Source organism: Delphinus delphis, chromosome 13 (assembly GCF_949987515.2).
Source record: "Delphinus delphis chromosome 13, mDelDel1.2, whole genome shotgun sequence".
NCBI classification, from domain to species: domain Eukaryota; kingdom Metazoa; phylum Chordata; class Mammalia; order Artiodactyla; family Delphinidae; genus Delphinus; species Delphinus delphis.
Window position 1 is genome coordinate 29,489,187 of NC_082695.1, and position 19,632 is coordinate 29,508,818.

At 44.9% G+C, this 19,632-nt stretch overlaps 1 protein-coding gene across 2 annotated transcripts in view; it reads right to left on the bottom strand.

Moving 5' to 3' along the window:
- Positions 1-19,632, bottom strand: part of RAB31 (RAB31, member RAS oncogene family) — a 112,122-nt gene that overhangs the window by 38,708 nt on the left and 53,782 nt on the right. The window contains exons 4-6 of one of the 2 annotated variants that reach the window (XM_060028667.1): positions 9,358-9,429; positions 8,165-8,271; positions 5,287-5,470 (exon numbers count right to left, since the gene is read on the bottom strand). In XM_060028667.1, coding sequence (XP_059884650.1) covers positions 5,308-5,470; positions 8,165-8,271; positions 9,358-9,429 — 342 coding nt within the window. In that variant the 3' untranslated portion in view covers positions 5,287-5,307. Of the gene's footprint in view, positions 1-5,286; positions 5,471-8,164; positions 8,272-9,357; positions 9,430-19,632 lie in introns of those variants that run through there. The other variant, XM_060028666.1, reaches the window with a different exon arrangement.

Consider the following 19,632-nt stretch of genomic DNA (forward strand, 5'->3'; position numbering starts at 1 on the left):
TGGTGGTGACTACATGCAGCTCTGTGTTAAGAAGAAGCCTGAGACCACAGAGGCTCAGGAGAAGACAGAGCCATGACTGATGGGCAATGGAGCCTGGGGATGAGAGACAGAAGTTGGAGGCAGGACCTCGGGGGTTTGCCATCCTGGCCCTGCCCACTGAGCCCAGACACTCGGCATACTTTTAAGCCACTCACCACCCACCCATCTTCTCCCCATTCCTGAGGGCAGACGATCAGGTAGATACTCTTGATATCCCCCACCCCTGCCATGACACCTGTCAAAGGCCCTCCCACGCCCATGCCTTTGTCCATGATCTTCCCTTCCTGGAATTTCCTCCTACCCCACTCATCCTGAACAGCCCAGCCTGTGACACATTTTATCCATGAGCCTTTCCAAATCACCGTCTGCAATGACAGACTTTCCCTTTCCTGAATCCCTTTGTCCTTCCTGCACCTTAACTTTGGAACTTTATTAAACATAGTCTTGTATTACTCGTTAGATATTGTCCTCCCCCTGTATATCCCTCTTGGCTCCCCAAATAGAAATAAATAGCTCTAAAAAAATATTTTCTTCTCTTTTCTTGTACTTCCCATAGTACTTTGCTCCACACAGAACTACCAAAAGTTATTTGCTAATCGAATAACTGAAAACTGGTAGAATAAATCGCCTGTCTCGTCCCCTAGCCTAGTTTCACTTCTGCCCCAGCTGCTCTGTTCTTGGAAGACGACCTCTACTCCAGGAGAAAAGTCTTGACTCATCGGCAGCAGCCCAACCAAGCTCTCACAGTGATTCTCTTGGAGACACCAGAAGTGTTGCTGTAAGATCTCAGAGACCCTGATTCCATTCCTCAGGATTCCATCCCTGATCATCTCCTGGGTTGTATTTAGGGGGGGAAGGGAGGAACCTTGGGCATCCCCAGGTCATCACCCACCACCTCTCCAAGCCCCAGACTCCACCACTACTTTCGGTGGGTAACTTCCATCCGCTACCACAGGCAAGATAAAATAAATCAGGCCTCAAAGGCTCTCTCCTATCAGCACTTCTACACCATCACTCCTTCACCCTTTCTGATTCGTTCACAGCCCTAAGGATGTCAGGAGACCCCTAAGCTGGAACCCATTAGAGGAAGGCCAATGTCTACGTGATCAAGAAAGGCAGGAAGAGTTCCTAATCTGGAGAGGTCACAGGGGGGTTTGTGTACAGAGTCAAGAGTCCAAAATCGGGAAAAGAAAACCAAGGAAACAGAACTGGAGCCTGCTATGAGGTAGGGGTGGGGTGGGCATAATTTCTCCAATAAATTACTTATTATGATGGCTACAGATCAAGGCTGCTTGAAAGGCTGACGGGGAAAAGTGAAGGGGGGATTCTGGCTGAAGTGTCAGGGGTGGGATAGGGAATCCTCTTCTTCCTCTAACCTCAACACCTGGAGGATCCTTCCCCCCATCATTGATTAAAGCAGATGGTTCCTGAAGTACCTGCAGTGCATCACATGAAAGCACCCAAGCAAGGTGATCCTAACTCCTGGGCCAAGCCAAGGCAACCAAGTACAGGCTGGATCTGGGGGAGTCACAGCACCCAGGAGGGGGCTGGGTGCAAGATGCTGGTCCAGCGGCATCTGATATTAATCAGACGGAGGCAAACCAACCCACAATCGCACCTTTTCTCCCGATGACTATCATCGTGAGATGCAGAAAAGGGGGCAGAGAACTGGAGCTGCTTCTGAAGGGGACAAGATGGCAGGTCAGTGGTGCTTCTTCCGTATCCTGAATGATGCTGGACCACTGTTTCCAGCCTCCGTGAGCTCCGAAGGGCAGCAGGGAGGCCCAGGCAGGTGTGGCCTGCAGTCAGAAGCCCAGCCAGGTTCCAGGACCCCGTCCCTCTTCCCTCGCATCAACTCCTATCACCTAAGGCAATGCTTTTGCGAGTATGGCCCTTGGACCACTCGTAAAAGAATTGCTTTACAAAATGTATTTGTCCCCAGCCTGCTCCTGCCCTATTGAATCAGAATCTACAGAACTGAATCCTGGAATCTGAATTTTAACAAGTGTGCTAAGCAATTCTTATGTTCATGGAACTTTTAAAACTCCTAAAGCAAGGTGATCTATTTCTTTTTTTTCTTTTCAAGACTCGTTTGCCCAAAATTTCCCACCAGGCCCAGGACAAGGCTGTGCAGTCTCTGGCAGGCTCTCCAGACTTTCTGAGAAGAAGGTTTCTTTTCCCTCTAGACCCCAGGCCAAATGTGCCCTCATCAGAGGCACCTGGAATTAGCCCGAGGCCTCGTGTTACTAGTTCAGAAGCCTGGGACCCGACCTGCTCAGCACATGTCAGCAAATGGTCACTGTCCGGGCTCCAAGCTGGCTGCACTCCTCCAGCTGGCCCTGCACAGTCAGTTCAGCGCAGACTCTGTGATTTTCTTTCAACTATGTATGTTCCTAAAATGTCCCCAATTTGCAACGCCCCCTTCCAGCATCAGTAGATGGTAAGGAGAAGGGAGGTGCCCCATCCCCTAGGCCCCATCAGGAGTCACACACACTTCTCCCCAAGGCCCGTCCTCACTGGGGAGGGAGGGGGCAGGAAAGCAGGGAAGGGATGTCCCCGGAGCACCTGCTGTGCACAAGCTGGGGACAGTCTTCTCACGCACAGTATCACCAACTCCGGTTTGCTTCCTCGCCTGGGTTCAGAGAGACCACACATCACTCCAACTCCACAATAATCTGAGCCCGAGGAGATTCTGTCTAGAATTCTTCAAGATATTCAGGAAAATCTCTCAGAAAGATCAGGAGCCTTAAAAAAAAATCCAAACTGGAAGTCCTGAGTTCCTCTGATCAGATGCCCGTGAGGGCCTTTCATGCTGGGGTGTGGTCAGACCCTTCTACCCTCTTCTGGAATATTGGTGGATGTGAAACCCACTAACCCCATGATCGGCATCTCCCCTGCGAAGCACTTCTGCACACAAGCCTCCAGTGGCTGAGTCAAGTTCAGGGAGTTAATCCCATTTCAAGTCCAGGTACTTTCAAACCACGCCAGGCCTAGCTCTGCTCAAGGATTTACAAGCTTACACAACCAAAGTCTGTTAGGTGAGCCCGGCTCCTGCTACACACACACACACACACACACGCGCGCGCGCGCGTGCGTGCGCGCGGGCGCGCACGCGCACACACACACCAAATCTGCATACTATCCTTCTCCAACCCCCAGTGAAAAAGAAACTATCGTCTTGGGGCGATTACAGAAGAGCAAAGTCTTTTAGATTACAGTAAAAGAAGGTCAAGCTCTAAATAAGGTCTGGGGTGGAGAGACTTGGCTAACTCCCCAGAAAAATCGTACCGGCAGGCGGAATCTGGAGCAGCTGGATTGGTTGGCCAAGAACGCAATTCCACTGCCATGGAAAGGAGTCAACAGCAGGTGTCATTAGGCTCGCAGGCCTATCATTTACCAGACTATTTCTGTCTAGCGGGAGAAAGTTTATCCTCTGGGCAAGGACCAATCCACCAGGCTTCCCCTTCTCCGCTTTCCTAAATGGGAGTTTTTAATACAGTTCCCGTTTTTCTTCTGTACAGTGGGTGTGGCGGGGGAGTGGTTAAATTCATCCTTTGGCTCAGCGTGTTTACAAAACTTTAGTTAATCATATATAATATACATAATATGCATGTATATGTGCACATATACATGTCCGCACACACACACCACTGCCTAATATTTACTTATTATTTTTATCTAAATCCAACTTTGTTAACTGAAATTTGTACTGGGGTAGCTGTGGATTCACACGCCGTTACAAGAAATAATACTGAGAGACTCCTTGTACGCTTTGCCCTGTTTCCCCAGATGGCACCGTTCTGCAAAACTGTAACATCATACCCAGGACACTGACACCAATACACTCCATGCTGTTCAGATTCCCCTGGTTTTACTGGTGCTTGTGTGTGTGTATTATCACTCGTGTAGGTTCGTGTCCTCCCCACAGAGAGGTGGACGTTTCCAGCATCACAAGGATGCCTCATGCTGCCCGTTTATGTCCATGCTGTCCTTCCCCCGCCCCTCCGCCCACCTCACCCCGACCATAACCACTAATCTCCCTGTAATTCTAAAATGGTTTCATTTCCCGAAGTTATATAAGTGGAATCATACAACATGAAACCCTCGGTACTGGCTTTATTCACTTAGCATATTTCCCTGGAGGTTTGTCCAGGTTGCTTGTACCCGTTTTGTTCCTTTTCACTGCTGAGTAGTATTCCACAGTGTGACGCACCCTGGTGTGCCCACTGAAGGACATCTGGGCTGATTCCATCACAAACAAGGTTTCCGTGGGGACTTACCTGGTGGCGCAGTGGTTATGAATCTGCCTTCCAATGCAGGGGACATGGGTTTGATCCCTAGTCAGGGAGCTAGATCCCACATGCATGCCGCAACTAAGAGTTCGCATGCCGCAACTAAGGAGCCCGCTGGCCGCAACTAAGGAGCACACATGCCTCAACTAAGACCCAGTGTGCAGGCTTTCTGTGAACGTAAGTTTTTATTTCTCTGGGATAAATGCCCAAGAGTGTGATTGCTGGGGCATATGGTAATTTTATATTTAGTTTTTAAAGAAATCGCCAAAGAGTTTTCCAGAGTTTTATACACACATCAGCAATATACGAAGGATCCAGTTCTTCCCCACCCTCACCCGCACTAGTTGTTATCCCTCTTTCTTATTTTAGCCACTCTGATGGTCTGATTATGACATTCAACATCTTTTCAGGGTTTTGCTCAACATCTTGATGTTCTCTTGGGTGAAATGTCTGCTCATCTCTTTTGCCCATTCTAAAATGAGACTTTATTAAACTTTATTAAACTTATTAGACTTTATTAAGTCTTCAGAGTTCTTTATGTAGCCTACATGCTACTCCTTTGTCAGATGTTTGGTTTGCAAATATTTGCTCCCAGTCTGTACGTTGTCTTTCATCCTCTTCACATGGGCTTTCACAGAGCAAATGTTTTCAATTTTGAAGAGGTCCAATTGATCAATTTTTCCTTAGATACACTGGGATTTTGCTATCAAGTCTAAGAACTCTTTGCCTAACCCCAGATTCTCAAGATCTTCTCTTAGATATTTTCTAAAAGTTTCTAAGAGTTTTACATTTTACATTAAAGTCTATGATTCATTTTAGAGTAATTTTTATATAAGGTGTGAGGCTAGGGTTGAAGTTCTTTTTTTTCCCCTCTTTTTTAAAGTTTGGCAGTTCCTCAAATTATTAAATACCGAGTTACCAAATGACCCCAAAATTTTACTCCTACATATACACACAGGAGAAATGAAAACATATGTCAGTATAAAATTTGTACATGGGGCTTCCCTGGTGGCGCAGTGGTTGAGAGTCCGCCTGCCGATGCAGGGGACACGGGTTCGTGTCCCGGTCCAGGAAGATCCCACATGCCACAGAGTGGCTGGGCCCATGAGCCATGGCCGCTGAGCCTGCGTGTCCACAGCCTGTGCTCCGCAACGGGAGAGGCCACAACAGTGAGAGGCCCGCGTACCAAAAAAAAAAAAAATTTGTACATGATTATTCACAGCAGCACTTTTCATAATAGCCAAAAGGTGAAAACAACTTGAATTTCAACTGGTGAATGAAAAAATAAAATGTGGTATATCCACACAATGGAATAACAGTCAGCCATGAAAATGAATGAAGTAACTGATACAAACTTCAACATGGAAGGACCTTGGAAGTATGCTGAGTGAAAGAAGCCAGGCACAGAAGACCACATTTGTATGATTTCGTTTATACAAAATGTCCACAAAAGGCAAATTAATAAAGACAGAAAGGTAGATTAGTGGTTGCTAGAGGTGGGAAGGAGGTGGAAATTGGAAGTGGCTGTAATGGGCATGATGCTTGTTTGCAGAGTGGAGATGTTCTGAAATGAGATGTGAGGCTGACTAGACAACTCTATACATACACAAAATTCATTGAACTGCACACTTAAAACAGATGGGTCTTATGGTTTGTCAATTATCTCAATAAAATATATTAAATGCTTAAAAATTTTAAATTTACTAGCATCTAACTGGGTTTTCTTGTTGAGTTAATCAGAGGTTCGAAGGAGAATCGCAAAGGGAGTTATGTCCTTGATTCAATAACAAGGAGAATTTAAGAGAAAAATCTAAGAGAGTTTTGTGTCTAACAAGAGATCCACATTCCACCCTTTAAACCACAACTACGGGAGCTGGAGAAGCTACACCGGACCCACTGGGGCCAAACCAGGGGGCGTGGGCTCATGGGACAGTGACCCCATGATGTCACACTGGAAGCTGGAAGTAGCACTGGATCATCTCCCTTTGGGGATGGAGTACAGATAAGCAGACAAAGCAGAATGTCTGCCGAGGAGAATGCAAAACAGTGAATTCCACCGAGACACGGTGTGGCTTCGGTGCCAGCGGCCAAACCAACACGTCACAGATCAGGCTGGACTTTTCCAGGAACTGCCCCTCTTCAAAACCGCCCACCCTCCCATTCTCGTGACTATGGTGGGAGAAGTCATCTGTCCAACCCACATCCCCTCCCTTGGCCACAAATGCTTTCCCATGACGTGCGGCAATCCTTTTATGGCAATGTGGAAACAAAGAGAGCGCCAGGCCAGGATCTTTCTAGAAACTAAAGCTGGAACATATCAAATACCAGAGCTAAAGGCACTCCTGTTTTTTTACCATGTGGATCCCAGTACCTTCCAATAAACTCCCCTTTTTCCTGAAATTAATTTCAATTGAGTTTCAATCCCCTATAGTCAAGAGTCCTAACTAATTCCATTCACGTTTAAATCGTTTTCTGCTTAAATTGTCATCCATTCGTTCTCCCGCGACACACAAGGCTTAGTTCACTGGAAGTCGCACCTTTATCACAATTCGATGGTGTCAGGTGAGAGCAAAGGCTTTCTCTCAGCAGAGGCTGTCTCCACCCACCCAGCCCACCTCCTTCCCACGACAAAAGTTAAACCATTCATCTGGGAATTCTGAACAAGCAGGCTGTTTCAGGATTACAGGGCAGAAGGCAGAGATCTGAACTAAGTCTGGGGAGTTCAAAGACCTGTCCAGCCCCCAGAAAAACAAACAAGTAAGTGGTGGTTATGGCTGTTATTATAAACCAACCTGGTGCAATGTGATAGAAAGCTTCTGAAATCCCAAACAGAGCAATTTGGCAAAGCCCATCTTAAGGGCTTTTGCAAGATCTTTCCTGTTGTTCATTACACTTTGGTTTAATCATGTTTGGATTAGCAAAACCTGAAGCATGTGTCGTTGTCTTTACGAAAATCAACTACTCGAATTGCTGAGAATTAAACTAACCAGGGCATGGAGACAACACAAATTCACTGTTTTGTTTTTTATTTCAGCTTTATTTAGTAAAAATAGTTAGCTTATCAGGCTAGATAGAGCTATCATCACAGCTTTAGTCTAGGCAGACTGGGTCCCTACAAACCTCTCTCCTGGCAGAGGAAGTTCAACACCCAGTGTCTCTGGGGGAAGCCAGAATGTTCACATACGATGCATCAAGTTCAGATCTTAGAACCAAACAGTGAGATCATATAGACCTGGCTACATCCTTAAGTTAAAGTCTAGAACTAAAACAAACAGGGACGCTGTGGAAAATGTGAAGAATTCTAACCCTCCTCATCATATGAAAATGTTACTAAAATGGTAATAGTAGAAATAATGACAAAAACAACAGACAAGGTAACAATAAACAATAATAAGGGAATTCCCTGGCAGTCCAGAGGTTAGGACTCCGAGCTTCTACTGCAGGGGGCGCGGGTTCGATCCCTGGTTGGGGAACTAAGATCTTGCAAGCCATGCGGCATGGCCAAGTAAATAAATGAATTAATTAATTTAAAAAAATATTAAAACCATTTAGCCCAAAGACATCTAGAGTCAGGGGTGTAACTGTACTCTGTACAGGAGATTTGATTTAAATATTCATGAGTGGGTGCTCCCTCAAATATGCATCTCCCTATTATTTTTCCCTCAATTCTACTCTGGTTGAATAAATACCACCTTGATCACCACAAGTGAATGACATAAATTAAATTATGACACTGAGAACAGACTTAACCACACAGTTGTGACAGCCTTTTACGCACAGACATTCAGGATGGAGGACTTGAACTGCATAGACATTTTTAAAATGCATCTTACCTAATATCTGAGAGGTCGCACTTGTTTCCAGCGATAGCCATCACAATGTTTTCTGGACCATGTTCTTTCAGTTCTTTCACCCATTTCTTCAAGGTATGAAATGAATCCTAAACCAAAAGTGTAAATCAATCTTGGGAAAGACCCATCAGTGTAATATCTGAACCACGTAGAAATACAAACCCAATATAATTTAATGAAGAAAAATATCTTCAGGGGGCACACAAAGGTTAACATACTACCCCAACCTTGGCACAAACTCTGTAAGTTATACTTACAGAGCCTGTAAAAAGTTCCCCTTCTAAAATGGAAACTTGAAGTTAAGATAATCATATTAGTAATTTTCTTTTATAAATAACATTAATGTTAGCCTTACCTCAACTTGAGTGAGACAAAGCTATAGGACTGAACCAATGTTCATGCTTAATCAGAAAAGAAAAAATATATACATACACACACACACACACACACACACACACACACACACACACACACATGCGCATAAACGCACGCTTTAGAGTCCTATTTTCCTAACTGCTCTTCCCTCACAATGACCTCCAGGAAACAGCCAAGGTAGCCACTCCATTTAGGAAGCAGTGGTCAGGAACTCACGGATGGTCACAGCATCGAATTAGTTAAAGCAGTTAACTAAGTTCAGTTAAGCAGGTCCTCAACGCTGAGTTCCAGGAGTGGGGGAAATGCCAGCAGACCACTGCCGTTATTCATTGATGGGTATCTTGGGTCCTCAAAATGATAACTAAAAATACATTCATCCCACATGCACGCAGACACACTATACATATATAAACATCATCCTTGGTGTTTCAAGTTGTATGATTGAAACATTAATAGGAAATAAGTATCTATAACCATCAAACATGCAAAATTTAAAGGTAATTTTCCTTTTCCTAAAAATCTGACATTCTGGAGACCAGTATTAGCAGGCATAACCTTGCCCTTACAAACAGTCAATTTTAAAAGCGAATGATCATTGTTTATTTAAGTTAGCAGGTAGATTTGAAAGGCTTAGCTACATATAGATGAGAGAAACTCAAAATTTGGTGTTCACTCACCCCAACCAGCATACTGTGGAATCTCACCCCAGGCAGCTGGTGAGACTCACTGATGTCTCTGCCTTGGTCTTTCTAGGGGGATCGCCATAAAGGGCACCTAAATTCTAAAGGGGACCTTCTTACCTGTTTGGTAATATCATACACTATGACAGCTGCTGCGGATCCACGATAGTACATGGGAGCCAGTGAATGAAACTGTTTAGGAACAATGGATAGTTTTAGGCCAAAGTGAACATACTTTATGCAACCCCAAATTAAACATAAAATGATCACCCTACATCATCCCCATAGGATCCCTAGAATTTCCCCAGAATTCAGATCCGATGATAAATTTTCCTCCTCAATGGCACACTCCCTTGTAGTTTATAAACCATGAGATTCATTCTTGGGAAAAGCCAAAAATAAACGTTATTTTCAATGTTGCTATCCTATGAATTTTCTTTTCCCTACCGCTCATCATTTATCTAATATGGTGGACCCAGGGCAATCTCATTAGGATGATACAGCGATAAGATGTTTGCCAAGGGAAGGAAAAGGCAAGACTGGCACAAAGCACACCACCCGGGCCTGGCTGCTAAGGAAAAGCCCTGCAGCAAGGGCATCTCGGCCTCCGCCCTCGGGTCTGGAAGGCTGCCGTCCCACAAATTCACAACAAATGGTGAGAGAGATGAGCTTCGTTCCAAATGTGACAGAGCAAGTGCTGCTGGTCATGAGAATCATTCATCCCCAAGCAGGACAGATACTTATCCTGGGGATACATACAGATTTTATGTATATTTTGAAGAATATATCTTTAAATATATTTGAATATATCTGAAGCATATATCACGGAGGTGTTTTGAAAGACAATAAGAAAAAGATAACTCAGCTCAATAGAAAAATGAACAAAGGATATATATAGATAGATAAATCACAGAGGAAGAGTAATAAACTATCAATAAATATTTTAAAATATGTTCAATGATAATAAAAGAAATGAAAATAAAAGCAATGATAGGGTATTCATTAATTTATTAAGTATTGAAAAGATTGATCATATCCAGGGTTGGTGTGGGTTTGGGGCAGGAGGCACTCATACACTACACAGGAAGGTATTTTAAGACCTGTTTATGGAAAGATGCTCAACACCACTAACCATCAGGGAACTGCAAATCAAAACCACATGAGATATCACCTCGCACCTGTTAGAACAGGTATTATTAAAAAGACAAGAAATAACAAGTGTTGGCAGGGATATGGAGAAAAGGGTACCCTCATACGTTGTTGTCCGGAATGTAAATTGGTGTAGCCACTATGGAAAACACTACGGAGGTTGCTCAAAAGATTAAAAATAGAACTACTAAATGGTCCAGCAATTTCTTTTCTGGATATTTATCCGAAGAAAACAAAAACACTAACTTGAAAAGATATATTCGCCCGCATGTACACAACGGCATTATTTACAAAAGCTAAGACATGGAAAAACTACCAGTGTCCATCAACTGATAAATGGATCATCAATAAGATATGATACACACACACACACGCATACACACTCACATACATACACACACCACACACACACAGGAATATTATTCAGCCATAAAAAAGAATGAAATCTTGCCATTTGCAATACCACGGAGGGAACTTGAGGGCATCATGCTAAGTGAAGTAAGTCAGTCTGAGAAAGATAAATACCATATTATCTCACTTACATGTGGATCTAAAAACAAAAACTGAATTCACAGATACAGAGGGCAAACTGGAGGTTGCCGAAGGCCGTGGGTAGGGGTGGGCATAATAGGTGAAGGTGGTCAAAAGGTACTAATTTCCGGGCTTCCCCGCCAATGCAGGGGACACGGGTTTGAGCCCTGGTCTGGGAAGATCCCACGTGCCGCGGAGCAACTAGGCCCGTGCGCCACAACTACTGAGCCTGAGCTCTAGAGCCCACGAGCCACAACTACTGAAGCCCGCGTGCCTAGAGCCCGTGCTCTGCAACAAGAGAAGCCACCGCAATGAGAAGCCCGCGCACCGCAATGAAGAGTAGCCCCCGCTCTCCGCGACTAGAGAAAGCCCCACGCAGCGACGAAGACCCAACGCAGCCAAAAATAAATAAGTTTATATAAAAAAAAAAGGTACCAACTTCCAAGTATAAAATAAATAAGGCAGGGGAGGGAATCAATAGCATAGTGACTATAGTTGATAATACTGTATTGTATATTTGAAAGTTCCTAAGAGAAAAGATCTTAAAAGTTCTCATCACAAGAAGAAAGAATTTTAAACTGTGCAGTGATGATGTTACCTAGGATGTGAACTAGACTGTTTGTGGTGATCATTTCACAATACATACAAACACCGACTCAGTATGTTGTAAACCTGGAACTAACATAATGTGGTATGACAATTATACATCAATTTTTTTTAAAAGTCAAGTACATAGAAGCAAAGAACAGAGTGGGGGTTAGCAGGAACTGAGGGCGCTGGGTAGGGGTGGCTGGGAACACACTGATCAAAGGGGACGAGGCTGCAGCTATGCGGGTAAGTCTAGAGATGGAATATACAGAGTGATGACTGTGGTTGATAATACTTGAACCTGGAAATTTGCCAAGAGAATAGATTTCACATGTTCTCACCACTTAAAAAGGGTAACTATGTGAAGAGAAAATATGCTAATTAGCTTGACTGCAGTTATCATTTCACTATGTATACACACATCAAATCATCGTGTTGCACACCTTAAACATATACAATTTTTATTTTTTAAAAAAAAGAGATCTTCTTTCAAAGCTACTGTTGGTAACATATAACAAAAAGTTGAAATGTGCGTATCGTTTGACCCCAAAGTTCCACTTTTGTGATCGTCACACAAAGATCCTCATCCCTATGTGGTAAATGGGAGAAAAAGATTCAAAACAACCCAAAGGTTCATCATAGAGAATTCATTAACGTTCTATGTATATCATGGAAATGCCACAACCATTAAAATGATGGTGAGGATTTTTATTTATAGGAAAAGATATCCTTGACATACCGTTAAATGAAAACAACAGTCTCAGAGCAGCAGGCGCAGCATAATATAATTTTGGGTAAAATGCGTCTGGGTGGGTCCATGTGTATAAGCATAACATAATGTTTCTCAAAATGTTAACAGTGGGATTTCTCATCGCGTGTACCTTTTCCTCATAAGAGTCTGTACTGTATAAATTTTTATGATGATTTTTAAATGATTTTTAAATTTTCTAAAAGCAGCCATATTTCAGCCATAAAAAATAATGAAATAATGTTCAGCAACATGGAGGGATCTAGAGATTATCATACTGAGTGAATGTAAATCAGACAAAGACAAATATCATATGATATCACTTATATGTGTAATCTAAAAGAATGATACAAATGAACTTACTTACAAAACAGAAATAGACTCACAGACATAGAAAACAAACTTATGGTTACCAAAGGGGAAAGGTGCGGGGAAGGGATAAATTAGGAGTTTGGGATTAACATATATACACTATTATATATAGAACAGACAATCAACAAGGACCTACTGTACAGCACAGGGAACTCTACTCCATATTCTGTAATAAACTATGTGGGAAAAGAATCTGAAAAAGAACGGATATATGCATATGTACAACTGAATCACTTTGCTGTACACCTGAAACTAACACAACATTGTAAATCAACTACACTCCAATATAAAATAAAAATAAAATTTAAAAACAGAAAAAGAAATAAAAATAAAAAGCAGCCCTGGTGGCGCAGTGGTTGAGAGTCCGCCTGCCGATGCAGGGGACACGGGTTCGTGCCCCGGTCCGGGAAGATCCCACATGCCGCGGAGCGGCTGGGCCCGTGAGCCATGGCCGCTGAGCCTGCGCGTCCAGAGCCTGTGCTCCGCAACGGGAGGGGCCGCAACAGTGAGAGGCCCGCATACCACAAAAAAAAAAAAAAAAAGTAGCCATATTTACTGGGGAGTCGGGGGGAGGGGGTAGCAGGGAGAGAAAGTTCGGATCCTGATGTTTTTCTGGCAAACAATAAAACCATCGTTCATTCTTACTTCCCGTGCAATACTTTTCATTGAATCAACACTGGCCAAGATGAAATGATCCTATTTGGAAACTGGAAGCACACCCAAAGCCGAGGATTCCTTCTACTGCAGGATGCTAGTGTGGCCTCACCAGAGTGTGCAAAGAAGCAGGCCACCCACCCCAGCCCCACGGCCCTCGTGCAATCTCCACCTTGATGAGAAACTGCCCTGCTCCTGTGTGGCTTTCGGAAAAGGGAACGGGTTGGGTGGAGCTCAGGATGGACCCAGGAGTTCCCAGCTGGAGGACCATGGCCGCTGACCACGAGTCACTGAGGACAGAGCCTTTCCATAGGCACTGGCTGCCCAGCTCTGTGTTTGTTGTCCTTGTCAGGCATCAGAAATCTATTTTTAGTCCATCCTTTGGCAACCCACTCCAGATGCAGAAACCAAAATCAGAATTCCTGCCGTAAAGGAGAAAAAAGCCATGTATTTTTTAAAACATTCCTGCTTTGCTAATGGAAAGGAATACATAGAAAGTGTCCTTTTAGCCCAATTATATAAAATGTCTATTTTTCCAAAATAGCCTCCGTCTAAGAATGGTCCACTTACACACTCGAAGCAGGAGAGTCAGTACAAAATGTATACACAAAGAGGAGCCAATCGTGGATTTTCTAAGACAGAACTCGTTTTCAGCTGTAACACCGTGAAGTAAATCTGAAACGGTCACTACTGTGCAGGTCGCGTGAACTATTTACCAGAGCTTTGTATATAAGGCATTACTTGCTCTTTCCTTCCTCCAAATGGAATCATTTTGAAATAACTCTGTAGATGAAGCCACTTAAACTTTATTACCAGGGACCTGGGGGTTTTAATGAGTTAAAGTTCGTGTCTCAGTTCCAAAACCCAGTAATGCGTTGGCCAAAGGATAATGTTTGTGGAGGACAAAAAGATAAATCATGTCTGGCCTACAATGTGTATACTTTTCCCCTACAAATATAAAACAAAAGCCACAAGCAGCCTCAACACTCAATATGACATCATTCCATTTCCGTGGGGTTGGAATTAAGACTGGTGAAACACTCTCATAAAAGATTCTTCTAGAAACAAAGTTCTCAATCACAGGAGGTTGATAAAACTTTTTTAAAAATCTCACCTTGAAAGGTTATTTCAAAATCAACACAATAGGTGCCAGTTCAAAATCCCTTCTTCCCACAAAAAAAAAAAAAAAATCCCTTCTTCCCTAACTATCCAACGAAATATCAAGAATGCCAGATTAAAGTGTTCAGATCATTCTCAGGGGACATTTGTTTAGAAGAAGCGCAGGCATTGTTAACAGTCAATCCGTCCCTCAAAAGAAGAGGCCGTTTGGGCTTCCCTGGTGGCGCAGTGGTTGAGAGTCCACCTGCCGATGCAGGGGACGCGGGTTCGTGCCCCGGTCCGGGAAGATGCCACATGCCACGGAGCAGCTGGGCCCGTGAGCCATGGCCGCTGAGCCTGCGCGTCCGGAGCCCGTGCTCCGCAACGGGAGAGGCCACATCAGTGAGAGGCCCGTGTACTGCAAAAAAAAAAAAAAAAAAAAAAAAGAAGAGGCTGTTTATGTTCATGTGTGTGACTGTTTGTTTGTAATTGCTGGATGTCTACAGGGTAAGGGCAAGGCAATGGCCTTCTCTGAGCTTCTAAGACCCTCAGCTTTCACAGGTGCAAAGTGCTGCTCCCACTTCCAGCAACGGGCAAAATGATAAGTGGGCATGACCTTTCTGGAAAGCATCTGGACAATGTATTTAGAAAGTCTTACCTAAATGTCCATCGAGAGAGGAGTGGATAAAGAAGATGTGGTACATATATACAATGGAATATTACTCAGCCATAAAGAAGAATGAAATAATGCCATTTGTAGCAACATGGATGGACCTAGAGATCATCATACAAAGTGAAGAAAGTCAGACAAAGACAAATATCATATGATATCACTCATATATGTAATCTAATTTTTAGAAATGATACAAATGAACTTATTTACTAAACAGAAACAGACAGACAGAGAAAACAAACTTATGGTTACCAAAGGGGAAATGTTGCGGGGGAAGGATAAATCAGGAGCTTGGGATGAACACATGCACGCTACCATGTATAAGATAGATAACCAACAAGGACCTACTGTATAGCACAGGCAACTCTACCCAATATTCTGTGATAACCTACATGAGAAAAGAATCTAAAAAAGATTGAAAATATGTATATGTACAGCTGAATCACTTTGTTGTACACTTGAAACTAACATAACATTGTAAATCAACTATACTCCAATGAAATTAAAATTTTTTTAAAAGTCTTGAAACATTCATATGCTCTGACTCAACAATTCCACTTCTGAAGGGAATGATCAGAGGTGGCCTCAAAGAAACCAGAATTCATTCTAGAATCATCAGTAATGCTGAAAACTTGTCATCAACCTCCACGTCTAACCATCGGGGACTGGAAACATAACTTTGGCTTAGCCGTGTGATGGAATACTGGGCAGGAATCACACTCAAGTTTCTGAAAAATCTGAAATGGCACGTGAGGCAAGATGGCTTAGTATTTCCCAAAGAAGTGTTTTCTGCAGAACCCTGTGCCCCTGAAGTACTTTTTGGGAAAAAAGTTTCTTGGTCATGTAAGTTTGAGAAACTCTACATATTACAATGTTCCCCTGGAGGTTTACGGAGTTTTATTAGTACATGAAAGGCTCTGAAAATTTCTGTAGTAAAGGAACTTATTTATTTTGCTTTTAACTCAGAATTTTTAATTTACTTTTTACCTTTTTTCAAGTAATATTTATTAACATCTAGGGACCTAGTGAGTGTCCTGAGGACCCACCTTAGGGGCACAGGATGAAGACCCAAGACAGGGTGTTGACCTGCGTCTGGCTCTGTACCGGTTTGGGGGTGGCGGTGGCGGGGCGTGGGTGGTGACAGCTCAGGCTTTCCCAGCTCTGTGAGGACACTCACGGTTCAAGGTGAGACAGGCTCTGCATGGAACCTCCTTCCCCTGCCCTGCTCTTGCCGTACCTGCAAAACAAAGCTCCCTTCTTCCCATCCCACAGCATCCTTTGTGTGCCTACACACACACGCACACACACACACACACTCAGCACACACTCAGCACACAGGCAGAAAGTGTTACTCCAGGAAACCTAATCCTTTAGACCACCCAGTCTGCTTCAGGCAAAATTCCTTACACGCAGGTTGGTGGTGGCATAAATTCCAAAGCAGCAAAATTCTGCACATCAAGGATGAGCAGTGGTGGAAAATACACGAAATTTCCAAACAAGGATAGGCCCCAGCTGGGCTCTCTCTCCCCAGATGAGTAACCCAAGCCAGAGGGCTATGGCATCGGGTCCTGGAACTTCAGGGACTGGTTGTTTTAGGATTTTCAGAGAACGCTCTGTCCCTGGTGAGATGCTTCCACGCAGCCTGGGAGCCAGTGCTGGTCTGTCTCGGGGGCCAGCGCTCGAGCAGAAATTCTCACCCTCCCCCACAACACCAGGGCCACGCACACTCAAGGGCAGAAGCCAAAATACATCCCGAGGTCCCTCAGGATTCAAACAAAGAGGGAAGTGGTAGAGGAAAATTCCTGACATTCCGACATTCTCAGCTGGCAAAAGTTGAATGGAAAAACCACTACTGAATGTACTTTCTGTGTCATTCAGAAGAGCGTTTCTAAGATTTACACAGACCCTCCCTCTCCACAGAAAAGCAGAGGCCTATTTAATATGCCTACTCAGATGTCCTAAAATCCGATAATACGTAAAGTTTAATAGAAAAGCCTATTAAAATGGTTATTTCTGAATAATGCCATTACAGGCAAACCATCACTTGTTTCCATATTTCCTAATTATTTTTTAAAAAATTTTTAAGAGGATACACTACTTTTGCAATGAGAGGGGATTTTTTCCCCCTCTGCTTTCTCTTTTCTTTTAATGCGCCAGTTAATGTCAAAGGGCTTCCTCTGCATTCGGAGATCAAAGGGTTAAAGCAAAAGTCCCAGGAGGAAGCTGCGATTTAGGGTCGCCTGACAAGGTGCGTGCAAACCTTCTGTAGCAGAAAATGATATGGCCAAATCCAAATGTCTTTCCACAAAAATGGTGTCGGCGTGGGAGTAAGGGGAAGAGGATCAGTGTGTTTTAAAAGACAAGGTCGTGAGCTGGCCTATTCTGATCCCTACAATAATGCGTAAGACAGAAGTCGAGGTTGCGAAGCGCTGTAGCAATTCACGTTTCTCCCACCCATGAAAAACCCAACCACGGGGACCCTCAGCTCTCAGTCCAGTTGGCTGGCGCGAGGGGGTGGGGAGCGGTCCTATAAGTGCAGAACCACGTGTGCCCCACTTGCCCCTAAATCATCGGAGGAAAAGCGGTGATGGGGTCACGTCTCCCTCTCTCTCCTCCAGGCTCTGCGTCCTCGGCCCTCTGAGCTTCAATGTCCCATCGTGGAGGCGAGTCCCCCGCGGAGTGGGACCACAGAGCATCACCCGGGATCGTACGCGAGCTGGCGACCCCGCACTCACAGGGGCCGGCCACCCCGGTGCCAGCAAAGCTGGCCCCCGATGCAGCCACGGGGAAAGCTGCCCCCCGCCCCGTGCATCGCCTTCCTGAGCCCAGCTCGGCCTCCCGTGACCCACTGTCCCAAAGCTTCCATCAGTGCATTTAGATGTGGCCGTGGCCTCCACGCTGGCTGCACAGCGGGGGTGGGGGATGCTATCTTTTACTGCTGGGTTGTGATATTTGTTTACATACACTGTCGAATCTATTTTTAACTTTTTATCGTGGAAATTTTCAAACACACACACAAGAAGGGAGCAGAGTATAAAGCACGTCGGTGCTCTTATCCCCCCGACTCAGCACCCCTGACCCGCGGCCCCTAATATCCGCCCCCCCTTACCGCCCAGCCCACGCCCACCACTGGAGTCCAATGCAGCAAACGCTTGACATCATATCATGTTAACTGTAAAGCAGAAGGATTTTTCTTCAAATATAAGTCAAATTGTGTCACCTTCCTGTTCAACATCTGTCTAACTTAGCATAAAATCCACCCCCTGGACTGTGGTGTCTAAGGCCCTCATCGCTGGGGCACCAGGCCTGAACCTGCGGCCACAAGGAGTCCCAGGTTTTTCCCCCAGCGGGACCCTCCTCCACCCACACCCACATGGCTCGCCCCCTCCTTCATTCACACATTTCTCAGCTGCCACCTCCTCTGAGAACCTTCGGTGACCCCCTATCTGGGCAGCAGCAGGAACTCAACAAACATTCGGAGACAGAACCCACAGGATGAGCCAATAACCCTGTGCAGGCAGGCTAGACAGGGGGATGGGGTGGGGGGGGTGTTCCCATTTTACAGATGAGAAAGCTGAGGCTCCGGATGATTACGTAAATTGCCCACAGACACACTGCTCTTAAAAGACCTTGAACACAGGTCTTCTGACCCCAAATTCCACGCTTTTTCCACTCATCAGCTGATTCTCTGAAATGAAGCATTGCTTACAGAGATGAAGATACGGGTTGGCACTAACTTTACTCATTCATTCATCAGCTATCACCTGGACACCTGACACGTGACAGGGACCGTTCTAAGCCATGGAGACTCAGGGTTGGTAGGTAGGATAACAGCCCCCAAAGGTTTCCACCTAATCCCTGGACCTGTGGTGATGTTACGGTGCACAGCGACGGGCATTGGGTTCCTGGCCAGCTGATCCTGGGATGGACAATTACCCTGGGTTACCAGGTGAGCCCAGTGTCATCACAAGGGTCCTCTCACATGGAAGAGGGAGGCAGGAGAGTCAGAGAAACTTGAAGATGCTCTGCTGCTGGCTTTGAAGATGGACGAAGAAGCCACAAACCAAAGACTGTGGGCAGACTCTGTAAAAGGCCAGGAAACGGATTCTCCCCAGAGCCTCTGCAAAGGAACCTGCCCAGACCTGTGAGAGCGTGAGCCCGGGTTGTTTGAAGCCACAGGAAACAGAGAAGGTGAAGAAGACAGACAAATCCCTGTCCTCCAAAGCGCACATTTTCCTTGGAGTGGAGGGTGGAAGCGCCGCCTTCAGAGGGGCTGTTCTGGAGATAAAGGCACACAGGGTGAGGTCCCTCTCAGAGGACACTCCTCTGTCCCCGTGTAGACACGACCTGCTCTCTGCCCCAGGTTGCTTGAGAGTCACAGAGGGAAACTGGACTCAACCCAGGCGGCATAGACCATGCCTCACAATTAGAAGTCACTTAGGGTGTCAAGTCCCAGACTAGATACACACGGTAAAAGTACAACTATCGAAGCATCTTCACCTAGAGGAATCACATCCCTCCACAGGACAGGGAGATGCCCTCTGGGGAACAAAGGAAGATAGTGGGGTCTGTCATGATGGGG